This window comes from Globicephala melas, chromosome 1, assembly GCF_963455315.2.
Source record: "Globicephala melas chromosome 1, mGloMel1.2, whole genome shotgun sequence".
Classification (NCBI taxonomy): domain Eukaryota; kingdom Metazoa; phylum Chordata; class Mammalia; order Artiodactyla; family Delphinidae; genus Globicephala; species Globicephala melas.
This window is the reverse complement of record NC_083314.1, coordinates 163,714,534-163,730,838: the sequence shown is the minus strand read 5'-3', so window position 1 is coordinate 163,730,838 and position 16,305 is coordinate 163,714,534. Positions and strand designations below refer to the sequence as shown.

General features: G+C 57.6%; 1 protein-coding gene across 1 annotated transcript in view; it reads right to left on the bottom strand.

The window, feature by feature from the left end:
* Nucleotides 1–347: 347 nt before the first annotated feature.
* The window catches only part of SDC3 (syndecan 3), a 36,975-nt gene continuing 21,017 nt past the window's right edge, over nucleotides 348–16,305 (bottom strand). The window contains exons 2-5 of the mRNA XM_030871842.2: nucleotides 9,993–10,110; nucleotides 7,781–8,394; nucleotides 5,368–5,659; nucleotides 348–4,404 (exon numbers count right to left, since the gene is read on the bottom strand). Of these exons, the coding sequence (XP_030727702.1) occupies nucleotides 4,238–4,404; nucleotides 5,368–5,659; nucleotides 7,781–8,362 (1,041 nt within the window). The 5' untranslated portion in view covers nucleotides 8,363–8,394; nucleotides 9,993–10,110 and the 3' untranslated portion in view covers nucleotides 348–4,237. The remainder of the gene's footprint in view (nucleotides 4,405–5,367; nucleotides 5,660–7,780; nucleotides 8,395–9,992; nucleotides 10,111–16,305) is intronic.

Sequence of the window (16,305 nt, the reverse complement as noted above, 5' to 3'; positions counted from 1 at the left end):
AGTCCAGTTCCAATATCCTGCGGTCCCAAGATTCTCTCCTGTGGCTGGAAACCGCAGTTCTTCTTCCCCTGGGGCTGGACCACAGGGCCCCCGGTGTCACCACAGCCTAACCCCGCCCAGCCGCAGCGCCCACTCAGCCTTGCCACAGTCAGCTCCACGGCTTCCCAAACGCTCTCAACCAAGAGCAGCTTTCACCATAACGGTTCCCGCGAGGGGCTGTCGCTCAATTTTCTTTGCTTGCTTCTCAATTTCTTTTAAAGGGGGATGTGGCTGAGGCCCAAATGGGACTGTGGGCTGCCCCTCCCCAAACGACCTCCATGCTTATCTCACACTCTGACCACAGGACATCATTTCGGTTTAATTTTATTTCCTCTTATAAATGGGCACAGCACAGGAAGTGTTAAAAAAAAAAACAAAACAGAAAAACCACAGTTCCTTCACAAGGCTGGGACAGGTGAGCACCCACAGTGGGGCAGGTGCCTTGGTTTCTTTTTCCACCGCTTTTTCGTATTTAAAGTTTTGGCCATGAACTCAGGACAGGTATGGTTAATAAACAGGTTATGAGGGAGAGAAGGGGCAGGGAAGGCCTGGGGGAGGGAAGGACAAACTCCCCCCACCCCAGGCCGGGTTCTTGGAGGGATCGTATAGGAGAAGGGACGCACAGGAGGGACACTGTCTTCAGGGGGCTCTCCGGAGCCACACTGCTGCCTACGAAAAATATTTACATGCATTCGCCACACTGGGGCTGGTGCGCTGAGTTGCCTGGTGGGCACCCGGGGGATGCTGGGGCCATCAGCCCTTAGATGGCAACTCTGGGGCCCAGCCTCGGCGTCTCTGTAAATCTGTACACAGTCTGTGGGCTTCTATTTACAGGCAGGAGGCCTGGGGAAGCAAGTCCAGGGTGGTGGCTGTCAGGAGAAGAAATTCAGGAGCGCCAAGTAGGCAGTGCCCACTCCTGTCCCATGAGGCAGAGGTGTGTCTGCTCCCCGTGCCCAGGGCCCCAGCTTGGAAGCCTGGACAGATGGCTTCACCAACCCCAGGAGGGGCTGACCTGCCCGGCCCGGCCCCGGTGACCACCCATCTGCTTCCGAACAAGGGGACCAACCCTTCAGGGGAGACATCCCTCTGGCCCCCTGGGGAGACAGAGCTTGGGCTCTAGGAGTCACAGCTGAGGGTGGCCCCAGCCCGCCTTGCACTCTCTGGCAGCTGAGGCCCCAGGGAGGCTGTCAAGCACACACGCTCCCTCTTCCTTTGGAACTGGCCACGTTTCCCGGCAATGCCAGGGCCCTGCAGGACACCCTCCCCAGGAGCACCGGGGTGGCTGGGGACATGTTTGGGCAGGGCCTGCACGCATCACACCATGTATCCAGGCAGGGTGAGGCCTGCACTCACACTGCACGTAGGAGAGCTCCAGCTCGTCCTTTGTACCGCCCACTCTGGGATCGCCCACTCTGGGATCGCCCACTCTGGGATCGCTGCGCTGGACTTGGGCTGGCTGGGATGGATTTGGGCTGATCGGATGGTGTGAAACTTCATGAAGGTAAAGCCTGGACATTTTTCTTGGTTCCAGGGCTCCATGAACGAGGCCCTCGGCCTCTTCTCGCAAATGCTAAGGACACAGAGAAAAGGCCGGTGCCAGGAGGCCCCAAGTTAGAAGCCAGCCCACAGAGCATGAGGAGTTAGGCCTGCTGGGGCCAGGCTGGACCCATGCAGCCCCTCTGAGCCCACTCCAGCCAGCCTACGCCCTGCTCAGCCGTCCTGTGCTCCACCCTGCACCCACCACGGGCCCCAGCCCCATGCCGAGGCTGTGCCCACTGCTGGGTCTCTTACCCCAGACGCAGCATCCCAGAGCTCCCCTGGGTGGTCCAGATCCCCTCTCCTCGCTCCCTGGCTTCTCAGCCTTGGCCTGCCCAGGCCTTCTCACCAGAGCTGCTGCCCCAAGACAGCAGCCCGCCAGGAAGCAGGGTAGAGGGAGGCTGGGACTTTGGTCTCTCCTGTCCCCCAGCCCTTACACTCCAGGGATGACTGAGGCCAGGTCACCTCCAACAGATCGTGGGCCCAGGAGGCCTCCCCCTACTCCTGCCCCTCAAAGAGTGGGACCAGCTAGGTTCCTCACCAGCCTCCAGGCCCTGCCCAGGGGGCCTGCGAGTCTGAAAGATGGAGCCCCAGCCTGGGAGTAGGACAGTGGAAAAGACAGGCTGCAAAGCTCCCCGGGACCTCACCCTCACCGCCTCAGGCACCCCCAGCCCGCACCCTGCACAAGTCTATTGCCAGCGAGTCTTGAAAAGGGAACAGAAATAAAACCCGGTCTCCTGACTTGAATCTGGGTTGTGGGCAAGGGGTGGGGGTGTGAGGCCCAGACCGTCACAACTCAGACCACATCCCTCGGCTCCAAGAGGCCCCACCAAGCACAGCCCCCACAGGAGATTCGTGGCCCCACATTTGAAGTATCTACATAAGAGGCCCCATCTGCAAGGGTAACAGAGACGGGGAAGGCGGGCTGCGGCCTGTGACACCCCCGCTCCAGCCTGGCCGCAGCCCTCGGCCTGGGGCAGTGCGTCTGGATGGGCTGCTTCCAGCTGCAGCCAGGACAACCGCCAGGTTGTCTGGCCAAATGAATGGGCAGGTGTCCACGGGAGGCCCCCAGGGGCCCAGGGGTGGGGCTGAGGTGGACCCGGCAAGGCCAAAGGGAGAGGGCGCAGAGGGCCCAGGCGCAGGGCCCACCCTCACAGGCACTTTGGAGACTTGTGTCCTGGGAGGCAGAGTCGGACCCCAGCTCAGAGCAGGAGGGGGATGTAGGGAGCCCAGGAGCCCCACCACATGCTCCCTCCCGACCCGGGGCCTTCGGTCCTGGGGGACCCAAGCCCCCTCCCCAGCCCAAGGCTGAATTCCGGGAACCAGTCTGCCTTCCTCAGCAAGTGGGGGACTTGCCCCCGAGCAAGCCCTTTGCAGGCTACAGAGGGGAGGGAAGCAGGCAGGGTGAAGCCAGGCTCAGCAGATGTGCAACATCCTGAGGGGGCTTGTGGCAATGGCCCCCACACCGCACTTCATTCCAGGAAAGGCAAGTGTCCAAGTGTGAGAGCGGGGCTGTGTGGGTGAGACTGCCTCCACGTGGGATTGCATCAGACCTGCCAGGGTCGGTGGCAATGTGGTTGGTGAGGGTGTCGTGAGGGCTGAGTGTGACAGGGCACCTCAGGGGACCCAATATGGGCTGATTGTTCTGGCCTAATGGCACCCTCCCCAGTGAGCCTGAAAGCTGGAGGCAACGTGTGTGGTGTCAGGTGTATGGGTGGGTGGGGGGTGGGAGGAGTGTGGCAGAGAGGGAGGCAGGGCACACCGTCACCACTGGGTAACGATGATTAGTGACTTGCATTGTCATAAGCATTTGGGGGCACGTAAGAAATGAATAAACCTCTTTGGAAGAACGTGTGTGTCTCTGACATGTCTGGATTGGCTGGGTGGTCAAGACTGCATATGATTTTGTCACTGCGTGCTTTTGTCTGTGTGTGACAATACGTGTGACCATGTGGGAGACAGTGTCTGTGCAGAGTCCACTCGGAAGGAGGTCCAAGCAGCCCAGCCCCTCCTCACCAGTGGCTGCCAGAACCCTCTCGGGAAGCCGATTCCTCAGGGGCAGACCGGGAAGGAGGTGAAGCCTGTGGGTGCATGTGCAACGGGCAAGGGTGAGGGAAAACGACCCCACAACCCCAGAGAGGCCAGGACAATACAGGTTGGTGGTGAGGGGTACTGTCTCACCCAGGCAGGGAGGGGGCCTGGGAGAGAAGCAAGAGGTTGCAGTGTCTCAATGATTTCAAGGGCTGAGTTTGCCAAATGCTTGTCCTGGAAACCAGCCTGAGTGCCTCTCTGCCCCCAGAAGGAAACCTCAGTCAGCCCCACGGGGCGAGGTTGGGGCTTAAGCTCCACCCCTTCTTCCACCAGCCAATCAGGAGTTTCCTTCCTCCTGTCCACCTGACATGAGGTCCTAAAGCCCCAGGCTGGTGGGGGCGAACAAGTGATGAGCTCATAAGGGCACAGTCTGGAGCAGATGGCAATGCCCCCTGTCCCTTGGGGAAGAGCTGTGTGAAGCTGGCAGTCTGGGCAGACCTTGGGAGGGTGGCAGAGATGAACTGGGGCCAGGCTGTCTCCCAGGCCCAGTCCCAGGGTGGGACTGGTGGCTCTGGGCCAGGGAGTGGGCGCAGGGGTGGCGCTGAGGCTACAGGGAGGCACTCTGGCTCCGCTAGGCGTAGAACTCCTCTTGCTTGTCGGGTTTCTGGTATGTGACGCTCGCCTGTTTGGGCTCCTCCAGCGTGTAGCTGCCCTCGTCCTTCTTCTTCATGCGGTAGATGAGCAGTGTGACCAGGAAGGCGGCAAAGAGGGCGCCCACCACCCCGCCCACAATCACAGCTGTGGAGGAAGAGGGCAGAGGTCAAGAGCCAGAGGCAGGGTGGGACGAGCTTAGAGCCTGAGGAGAGGGCAGAGGGCCCTGGGGGATGGGGGCAAGAGTTGGGAGAGGGCTGGGAATCTCGAACCTGAGACCAGAGTTGGAGTGAAGTTTGGACTCAATGCTAAAACACCAGCACTGGCTGCCCTTTACAGCCCTCACTGCAGCCTGGAACTGTTCTCATCACCTGTTCTCATCACACGAATGCATGGAGTCTTCACACAGTGCTATGAGGGAGGTGCTGTGCTACGGTCCTCATCAAATGTAAGATGCCATCGATCAGAAGATGCTCCAGTGTTTTATATACCCTTAGGATGGAAAAATCTCTGCCATCTAAACTAGGACACATCCCAACTGCAGAAGGGTTAACATATGAATAGATGTGCACTTAGAATTGATTAAGTGCAAAATGATTATCCCCATTCCACAGATGAGGAAAAGGGAGCCTGGAAAGGTGAAGCACCTGGCTGAGGCCACACCGCTCCTAAGTGGGGAGCAGGGTTTGGACCATGAATCCAGAGACTCTTCAGGAGACAAGGCCAAGGGCAGGTCCTCAGGGCTGGCATCAAGGGTGGGAGCAGATCAAACCAAGGATGGGACCAGAGATTAGGATCCAGAGGTTGCAGTCCAGGAGGGGTGAATCAGCATGGTCCAGGGAAGCAGGGGTCAAGGGCAGAGTCTGAGGAGGGGTCGGAGGGTGCTGAGGAAAGTGCTGGAGGTAGGATGGAGGTCTGACCCTGGGGTAAGGAAGATCAGAAGAGGAACCAGAGGGTACATCCTGGGGTCCCCGAGTCCCCAGCTTTCCCTTCCTAGGAAACTAGGCTCCTAGGAAACCCACATCCTACCCTCCCTCCTGGGTTCCTAGAGGGCAAACTGGAGCCCCACCAGCTGCCCCCTCTGGGCTCCTCCCAGGCCCCAAGTCTCACCTACGAGCACTTCCTTCCGCTCCAGGATGCTCTTCTGGGGCAGCTGAGCCGCCGAGCTGCCCGAGTCGATGGCATTGTCCAGGAGGCCGGGGCCTGGGCGGGCACCCTTGGGCAGCGTCCCAGGTGGAGGTGACGGCTTGGCCGCGGCCCCACCCACAGCCACCACCTCATTGGCTGTGTCTGGCTGTGTGGTCTCTTCCTCCGGCAGCTCAAAGTCCCCACTGGGTCCCCCACTCACTGGCACCTCTGGCTCATCCTGGATCGTGGTCAGGAAGAACTCTGGAGTTGGGGTCTGTAGGGAGGGTAGCATGAGCCCAGGAGCCAGGCCCCAGCACCCCCTGCCACAGTGCAGCCATACACACATGCACACAAGCCCACTGCCACCACGCCACTTCCCTGGTGGGGCTGACACTCAGTAAGCATGCGCCATGTGCCAGGCCCTGTGCTAAGCACATCATGGGCATTTTATCCTCACAATATCCTCATAAAGGAGGTATCATTACCCCTAATTTATAGAGCAGGAAATAGGCCCAGAGAGGTTAAATGACTTGCCCAAGGACACACAGCTAGTAAGTGGTAGAAGCAGAACTAAAATCCAGATCTATCCAACTCCAGAATCTGTGTTCCTAACCACTATACTACACTGCCTCTATTCTCACCCTGGACACATCCCGGTCCCTACCCCATCTCCATTACTTCCTTCTCCAGCTGCCTTTCTAACAATCCTTAGGGGGTTCCTATCAGGGACTGCTGCTTGGGGACAGCTGGGTGCAGCTCTTAAATACGTGGGCCTGATCCTGGATCCATGTGCCTAGGGCAGGTGTGAGTCCCTTAGCCTGAAGGTCAGTCTAAGTGCACCACAAATCTCAATGGCTCCCACCACATGGAAGCAGGACCAGAGTTAGGATCATGGCAGGGATGTAGCTGCTTCCCAAGTGGGCCTGGAGAGCGTGGGTCTGGCGTCCAGGCCGAGGAAAGGCCGTGAGCAGAGGCTGCACCAGCAACCTGGTCTCAGTGCCCTAGCACTGTCTCCCCTGCCTGCCTGGCCAAGCATCTGTGAAACACCAGGTTGTCCCGACTGCTCAGAGGAGCAAAAAGCAGGGCCTGCGTCCTGCTGCGGCTGGCTGGGGAGTCGGAGGGCCTGACGATGACCCGAAGGCAGCTCCATAGCCTGAGGGCCCTCTTCTTCGAGAGCCGGAGGCAAAGGGCTTTAATACCCCAACCAACGTCCCTACATGCCCTCCTTGCCCAGCACACCCAGCAGGGACCAGGCTACTTCTGCCACTTCCTTGATCCCACCCATCCCGGCATTCCTTACATCTTCATCCTCTTCCCTTCAACCTCCCCATCCATAATCTCACACACACACACACACACACACACACACACACACACACACACACACACACACACACACACACACACACACACACACACACACACACACACACACACACACACACACACACACACACACACACACACACACACACACACACACACACACACACACACACACACACACACACACACACACACACACACACACACACACACACACACACACACACACACACACACACACACACACACCCCGGAAGTCTGGAGCTGACTGCCAGGTTCAAATCCTCAGTCTGCCATTGCTGCCTGTGAAGCCTTGGTAAGGGGCCTCACCTTTAAGGGAGGATGACGGCAGTGCCACCCCGTGGGGTGAGTGTGAGGGGGAGAGGAGATGCCACAGGTAACGTGTTCAGCACTGAGCCTGCCACCCAGGCAGCACTCCACGAACGTAAGATGCAGTATTCCTCTCACACAGCCCCACTCTTAATCCCCCTCAGATGGATAATAACAACGATGACGACAACAAAAGTGAAACTTTTAGCTTACTTAGTATTGCCAGGCACTGTTCTAAGCACTTTGGATATGTTGGGAAACTTAATTCTCACAACCCTATGATTTGCATTCTATGATTTTCTCCTTTTCACAGATATGGAGACAAAGGTATAAAAAGGATCAGTGACTTCCTGAAGGCACATGGCAGTGGAAGAATTCCAACCCAGGCTGCGAGGCTCCTGAGCCTGTGCTTTTAATCAGAACATGCAGGCCCCTGACCCCTCCCCACATCAACACTCCCATTCACCCAGCTCCTTCCCCATTGATGTCTTGTCCTAACATCTAAAGACCCAGGCCTGGTCCCTCTTCCAGCCCCATCCATCTCAATCTCTTTCCTCGTCCTGTAACTCACGCCCAGCCTTGGCCCTCCGGCTTCATGCCTATCTTACCCTCCCCATCCCTGTCTGGCTCATCTTCAGAACCTCCTAGATCTCACCCCTGCCCAGCTCCGTCCTCCCTCCCCCAGGCCCTGACCCACCCTCCTCTGCTCTGATTCCCTGTCCTCTCCCCACCCACTCACCTGAGCCACCTCCGTGGGTCCAGGGGCAGTGGTCCCCAGGGGCAGGGTGCTCTTCTCAGGGATGTCAGGCTCCTGGGTGGTAGCTGGCCTGGGAAGGGTCCTTGGTCTGGAGGTAGCTGTGTTGACCAGCCTGGGTGTTGGGGCCTCTGTGTCCAAGACAGCCACTGTGGTGGGAGGTGAGGGTACCGCCGGGGTGGTGGCCCGGGCTGTGGCTGCCGTGGTCAGTGGAAGAGGCAGAAGCCTCCGTATGCCGGTGGTCCTTACGATGGAGGTGGTGGCCGTGGAAGGAGGTGCTGCAGGGATGCTGGGGGTGGCGGTGGCCACTGTGGCGGGCACTGTGGCCACAGCTGGGGTCCCTGTGGTTGTGGCAGCAGTGGTTGCCGTAGGAGTGGAGATGGTGGTGGCTCTCTGGCTGGGCTCTTCTGGGACCTCTGTCACCAACGGGGGGCTGGTGGCTGGCCCTGGGGTGGGGCGCTCAGAGGGGAGCTCTTCAAACGGGGTGCCCACAGGCTGGATGTCCACGGTGGGCAGCACCACGGGTGTGGTGGACACTGCCAGGGCCACATCTGGGCTGAACCGCATGGCTGTCTCGATGCCCGACTCCTGCTCGAAGTCTGGGGGGTGAGGGGGAGAGGAGAGAGCTAGGGAGCTGGGTGATTTGAGGGGCATGAGGATCCCAGGTAGCAATGGCCATCGAGATGGGGGGCTCTCAACCCTCACACTTTGCATGATTTTCCCAGGACAGGATGAGGGAAAGGAGGAAGGCACAAGGTAGCCAACGGTTACCAGCTGGCTGACAGCCAGTGAATGTTCCCCAACTCTTCTCTGCCTAGCCAAAAATTCTAAGGGACCACGTCTTCCAGGAAGCCTTCCCTGACTATTCCAGCCCACCCAGCCTGGAGCTTCCAGCAGGTTGAATCCAGGCAGTGGCAACTCAGGACCTACTGGCTGCAAATCTTGCTGGAGGTTGCAGGGAGGAGGGGGAGAGGGGAGTGGCATTCTGGGAAGAGTCAGACATGGGTACAACCTACATGAACACACATGGTGGGTAAACTAAGGCTCCCTCGGAGGCACAGGCAGAGAGCAAGAGGGAGAACAAGCCTCTCCCACAGGGGATGCTTGAGCACTCCGGACTCCAAGCCAGGACAAGTGAAGGGAGGGCCTCGGGAGAAAATGAGGGGAGAGAGAGAGAGAGAGAGGCCACAGCAGCTCCCAGGGGCCTGAACTAGGCAGAGGAGGGGTGGGGAGGAGGTTTGGCAGTAGAGATGTGACCCATCGGGATGGATTTCATGAAGATTAACTCACAAGAGGCTTACAGGAGTGGGCTAAAGTGGGAAGACTAGAGGCAAGGAGCTGTACGTGGCAAGTTCCAAAGCGCACAGACCCCCTACCATCCGTTAGGCTTGTCCTGCCCCCTCAGGGGGCCCGATCTCCACACCCCTTTTTACTACCATTTTTAGAGCTCCTTCTCTGTGCCAGACCCTGATGTCTTAAACTGAAGCCTTCCAGAGGCTCTGAGAAGGCATATTTATCACCATTCACAGATAAGAATAGATTGAAAGAGGGAAAACGGCTAAAGGTGGCACAGCTATTTAGTAGCGAAAGTGGGATTCGAACTCAGTGTGCCTCCCTGATCTCACGCTACTCTGTTGGCCTTTCTGGACGAGGCCCTGGAACTGGGTTGTCCCAGGCACCACAGGAGGTACCTGCCATTTTCCTTCACTGCCCTAACCCTGCCCTTGGCCACCGCTGATTGGACAGAAGGGGGCCACCTGGCCTAAGCTGAGCCAATCAAATGGCCTCTGCTGGGGATCGGCCACTGCAACTGAAAAGGGGCTACTGAGTTCCTCCAAGTGGTCACAACAGTACTGAAAACTACGTTACTGAGGGGCGTCTGTGTTCCCTGTCAGAGGCCGGAGGTCTGCAGGGGACCCAAGCAGTGCACAGAGAGATGCAGAGACAGAAGCAGTGGGGAGCTGGGAATGCTAGGCTCTGAGGCCTCCAGGCCCTGGTTCCACCCCAGGAAGAGTGGCCTGCCCTTCCTGTGCTTGAGGTCCATGAGCTCCCCCTGCCTGACCCCCCCTCCCCTACGCCACCATTTAACTGAGCCTGCGAGGGTTCCTCTTCCTTGCCATCGCAGCCTCGGATGGGGCACTGGAGGCAGACTGGCACTGCTGACACAACATGCAGGGAAAGGGAAGGGGGTACTTACAGCCCGAGCCCGACCCGGAGTAGAGGTCATCCAGCTCATCATCGGGGAAGGAGTCATCGTCCCCAGAGCCCTCGAGGTCCACGGGCCTCTCGAAGTTCTCACTGCGCCAGCGCTGAGCCTGGGGAGGGCAGAGTCAGGCACAGAGCTCAGCACCTGAGGCCAGCAGCCTGGACATGCCCAGAGGAACCACAGACACCCTCATGGGCCAAGTGACAATGGAGGGACAGCATCAGATGTGGCCTCCACGGGGGTAAACAGAGAGCCGAAGTAAGCCGGCTTACCACTTCCTGCCTTGTTGGGTTGTTGTGAGCATGCAGCACGCTAATATGTGCTGAGTGCACCTCAGAGAAGCAGGTTCTCAGCCCAGTTAGCAGCACCCTCGGTGTGGCCAGCACCATCTGACCCCTTCCAGCGTGGAGAGGAGGGAGGCCCCATTGCCCCAGGTCACCAGAGAGCACGTGAATGATAAGGTTCGGACTCCGCTAGGGACCCAAAGTCTCACACCTCAAAATCCCAAAGATAGGGCAATTAGTCCCATTAGATAGACATGGGTGTTGCGGAGGTTTGGGGTTCTGGGAGGGAAGTACCTTGGATAAGTGGGGGAGGGAGAGAAGGGAGTGGGCTCCAGCCCTGGGTCCTCCCCAAACCAAAGTCAGCCCCCCTGTCTACACTCCCCCCAAAGTATCTCAATGCCGAGAGTCAGCTCAGGGCACGGATGCCGCTTTCACTTCTGCCAAGGGTCTCCTGAGAGTCTGCAGGCGTGAGAGGGGCTTCTCCCAGGGTCCTGCTCTCCAGACCCAAGACTCCCCCCAAAATCAGAACCTGGGAAGGCCAGGTGCTGTGGCTCCTGGGCCTGGACCATCCCTCCCCACTGCAACCCCGGGCTGAGAGCCAGCCCTAAGGGCATCCAAGACAGGAGCGAAAACCCCCAACCACACTTTTGACCCTGGATCCAGACTGAGCCCAGCCACAGTCCCTGCCCCCTGAGAGCTTACAGACAAAGATGACCTGGTGCTCAGATCTAAAGGATTAGCACTTGGATCTTAAGCAACTGAAATAGAGAGAGAAAGGCATCTCAAGCAGAGATAACAGGATAAGCAAAAGTTCCGAGGTGGGGAAGCACAGCCTATGCCACCACAGCTGGGACTGACAGCCTCATCCAGGGTCCCTCAGAACCCCTGCAATCACTGGATTCCTACCACCGGGCCCCTGTCTGTTCCTGGAACATGGTCTCTCCCGCCTCTTTCACTCATGCTGTTCCCTCCAAGAGAACACCCTACCTTCCCACCCCTTATCCTCCAGCTTCCCACCAGCTAACTCCGCTCCCCATCGCTTCTTCTGAGAAGCCCTCCTGCTTTGATCTTCCAGAGCATCCTGTGCTTCTGAATTCACAACTACCACTACTTGTGAGCGGTGCTGGCTTTGGGTATATACTTTTTCTGTGACTGTTCCCACCCCCACTAAACTACACCTCGATGGAGGCAAGACCGTGTCAGACACACAGTAGGTATCAGGAAGTATCTGTTAGGGAACAGGCTTGGAGTTGGGGGATGTAATTCCCGGGACAGGGGTGGGGCAGAGACAGGCTGGAGTTGAGTTTGGGGAAGCCCCGTCCATCACAGGCTCTCAGTGCTCGGCTGGTGACTTTTATCTTGGAAACTGGTCATGTTTTATCCTGACTGCACATCAGAATATTGTGAAAACAGAACTTGGCGGCTCAGCGGGTGTGAGGTGGAGTCTGAATGTCACTACTGTTGGACTGACATGGGGAGCCATAGAAGGTGTGTGAGCAGGAGAGGGGCTGGACTGGCGCTGTGATCTCTGCTCAGACTCTCACACTCCCACCCCTGACAGGCCCCCTTCTGGAGTTCCTATGGAGCTAGAGAGAGGATCCCAATCCTGGCTTCCAGCCCCGAGCCTTGACCACCTGCTCCAAAGCCCTACACAGGCCACGCAGGGCAGGAGGCCAGGGCAGGGAGCCAGGAGATTCCCCCCACCATACCCGTTACCCCCCCCACACACACACACGCACACACAGTCTCAAAATAATGAATTAATCAGTATTTACTTGCTACCAGTGAGTCATGGAGTGGAACAATTAGAGTAATTGCTCTGTGACTAATTGCTGGGTCTTCCTCCGTTTTAGACATTTCAGGAGCTCAGAACAGCTACCATCCAACCTTCCCCAGCTCCCATCTCTGCTCCCACTTCCCAGAAGAACAAAGCCCCAGGACCTGAGGTGAGGGGGCTAGAAGCTCCCACACTACCAGCCTCTACCACCTGGGCCAGCTAAGCTGGGGTCCCTTGGAGACTTTCTGCTCCATTCTTAGGCAAGTAACCTGAAGCCAGAGACATGCAGCAGGATGGGGACTGAGCAGGGACGGGGCTCAGACTGCCTCTCCTGAGCAGGTCCATCTTCACTGTCTCTCCATCCTTCCAGGCAGCCAGGGAAGGCTGGAAGCCCTTTAGCTGGGAGGAGGGGTTCTAAGAAGTCTGTGGTCCCAGGGGAACCCCAAAGTGGGGTAAATGCGGGAGCCAAAACAGGGTGTCCTCATGATTCCACAGTGACCAGCACCACACACCAGCCCCTAACACCCTGCAAAGCCACACAGGCCCTTGAAATGACACACCCAGAGACATAGAAAGAACACATACAGACACACCCTGACACACACTCACCTAAAGGCAGAGAGAGGCCCCGCGTGTTGGCGTGCCTTTGGGTGCAAACAGGCACATGCATGGGGGCGGGCACTAGATGGGGGCACACACTGTGCAGCTCTGAGGCTCAGAGACGAGTATGGAACCTCCTGTGAACCCATCAGCCTCCACTCAGGTAGCTCTCACCTAGATACTATTCATCCCTAGCTCAGTAGCCATCAGCATGACAACCGTTACCATGACAACCATCTCCTCCATGCTAAGGACCAGGAGCTCCAGATCCCCACAGAGACTGGGGCGGGGACAGGAAAGGGAGAGATCATGGAAGAACAGAGAGAATGATGGGGGTGGGGGGAGACACTGGATGGAGACAGAGATGCAAGGACAGAGGGAAGCCAGGGGGTCAGAGGGGAGGTGTGGGGGGACAGGGAGGAGGGAGTGGAGGGAGGACTGGGTGTGCGAGAGAAAGGGAAGGCAAGAGTGGGAGGCTGAGGGAGAGAATTCTCTCACATCTTAATTTAGCCTCACGCTCATCAGACAAAGCTGGGGAAGGGGCCACCTCAGTGATTTTCCAAGCCTACATCCAAGAGAACATTCTTTCCAAATAATAAGCAGCCCCCAGATGGGGTAGAAGGGGTGATGGCCAACAACAACCCAGTCACCCCTGAGCTCACCCTGGGAAACTTAACACCAGGACACCTGAGACCTGGCGGGTGGGGGTGGGGTGCATGATGCCATCTTGCCCAGCCCCCTCCCCGAGTCTACTCAGTGCCAGCTGTACCCCTCCCTGGGGGACCAGGGCTCACCGGGATCTCCCAGGAACACTACAGGGGTGCTGGAAGCTGCAGCTACTAGGGCTACAGAGAGGAGAGAGGAGACAGGAGAGAGGAGAGAGATGGGGGGTGGGGAACTGAGCCTGGGAGGCAGCAGGGAAAGCCTCAGAAGTCACAAATGCCAGAGGAGGATGGTGAAAACAGCCTCTGACCCCCAAACGACCTCTCTATTTGCATAATTCCATGCATAATTAGCATAATTATCCACGCCATTCCCTTAAAGGAGAACTGAACTCAAATGCCGGCCTCCCCCTGACCCTCAACTATGCCCCCTCCAGGTAAACCACACACCCTCCCATGCCTGATAAGCACATCTGCACACCCAACCCAAGTGTGCGCGCGCACACGCGCACACACACCAGCACAGACGCATACACAGTCATGATCCACATTTACTGACCCTAACCTGTGTACCCACCACAACTCACAGACAACAGCCTGGCACATACCACGTGGGCTCACCCGTTTACCACCTCTCTAGATGAACACACACACAGCTGCACCCCTCTCCTCACCTAACACACCCCACACAACGTCCGTGGGTTGTGGCACACACCAACCCTCCCCACGTCCAAGCATGCCCCCTGAGTCACATATCACAGCCCACATTCCCCATGGCAGCGACACCCTCGGACTCTGACAAAAACCTCACGACCTGTAAACAATCTTTTCTCACCCTCACATCCCCACACGCCCCACACAGCCCACTGCAGAGGCCCCTGCACCTTCTGCTTTCTGCCACCACCAGTCCCGGCCACGACACCCAGCCGGAGGCTCCCCCAGCAGTGGGTAAAGGTCTGAGCTCCCCTGGGGAGCTACTGAGGGTCCTCAGGGGGTTCCAGAGGCCTCTGCCCACCACTACGGAGGCCCTGTCCCAGGTCAGGCACTGGAAGAACTCTACCTGCGCCACCGCCTTCAACCATCACAGCCTCCCCGGATTTTATTATCCCCACTTCACAGATGCAGGCACTGAGGCTGGGGTTTAGAGCTGAGACATGAGCACGGGTCCTTAGCCCCTGGAACCCTTGCCCCGAACACTCCAGGGTAGCCCCCAATCTGCTGCTCATCTGGGGTTCCTACACCTGTGACCCACAGCCCCTGGACAATCTCAGCTCAAAACTACCACCCCTCCACCCCTGCACACCATACACACGCCCGCACATGGCAAACACCCCAAATGCTCCCAAATACCCACTCCTGCTCCCCACATGCTCCACCCATGCGTCCCTGAAAAAGCACCCACTGCACCATACATGTACCCCATCTCAATCACCCACCAACAGGCCCCTAACACCTGCATCCCACTCCCCTCCACACATGCACACCGTGCACACACACCATGCACACTTTCCCTCGGGGGTATGTACAAGCACACCTACAATGCCGGGGTGAGACACGGCACCTTGCCCAATGGACTGGCACACCCCCTGCCATTTTTCCTCACTGCCCCCTTGCCACCATCCTACCTTGAGCTGACCCACAGCCTTGACCCAAAGAAGTACCTCAGGCTCTCTGACCTGATGGGACCAGCAGTGACCAGAGCTGCCTGTCACTCACCCGCCCCCACGCCTACCTGATCCTCTCCGTAGTTTTAGAACTGCTGGGATGGGTGGGTAACTTCCACTGCCATCTCTCTCCAGTGGGGTTGGGTGGGGGGGACATGTTCAGGTAGAAAGGCAGGGCATCTCCCTCCTCCGGCTCCCTCCTCCGGCCCCCAGCCTCCTTCTAAGCCCTCCTTGGACACCAGAAGTCTGGGTCTTTCATGCCCAGCTCCCTCCACCTGCCCCTGCCCCCATCATGAGCCTTCCCAGAGAAACAGGATAACACAGAGGTTAAAGCCAGAATAAATCAGCTCCTTCCCTCACTACCCATTGGGCATCAGGCAAGCCACCGAGTCTCCTGGCACCTCAGTTTTCTCATCTGTAAAATGGGGATGCTAATAACAGTATGGGACTCATACGGGTGCCGTGAGGATCAAATACGATCATGCAGGTAACGGGCTGAGCACAGAACCCAACACTGCGAGCTGAATACATAAATGTAGCTGTGATTATCGTCAGATACATGTTAATACTTCCATTATGAATTCTGAAGCTTTTATCTCATTTAAGCCTCACCAGCCTCCTGAGGGGAGTAGAATCGGGATGATTACACCCATGCTGCAGACGAGGCTATTCCTGCCCAAAGAGCCTAAGCGGCATCGCCAAAGCCACAAAGCAGGGGAGAATGCAGAGAAAGAAAAAAGGAGAGGCTGGATGCGGGGAGAGGAAGGGCGAGCTACAGAAACAGGCGCGGACACACAAATCAGGTCAGCTGTAGGTGGGCCAGGAGCCCGGCACCCTGTGCAGTGCTAATCATGCCGCAAAAACTAAGAATAAAATCAAGTATAACGAATTCTGCCCGAGCTTCCTTCCCCACAGTAGCCAGTCTCAGGCTCCGCTCTCCTGGTGACTGGAGGCGATGTGAGCAGGGGTTGGGAGCCCAGCTTCAGGTTCAAGTCTTGGGTTCAAGTCCAGCTCTGCTTACTTGCTGGGTGACTCTGGGCAAGTTACTCAACCTCTCTGAGCCTCTATTTGGTTAAATAATGATATACTCTTCATGGAGCTGTCATGAGAATCAAGTAAGATGATGCACCAGAAGCCCTCCTGCTGCCCAGCACACAGCCGGCACTCAGTAACCATTTGGTGGTCTTACCGTGGTACATTCTTCTCCCCTTCAGGCCTGAGTGATGACTGAGTTCAGTTCTCCCTTCTTACAGATGTAGAAATTGAGGCTCAGAGAGGGGGATAAGAGGGGCAGGTGGTGGGGAATTAGCCTGCCAA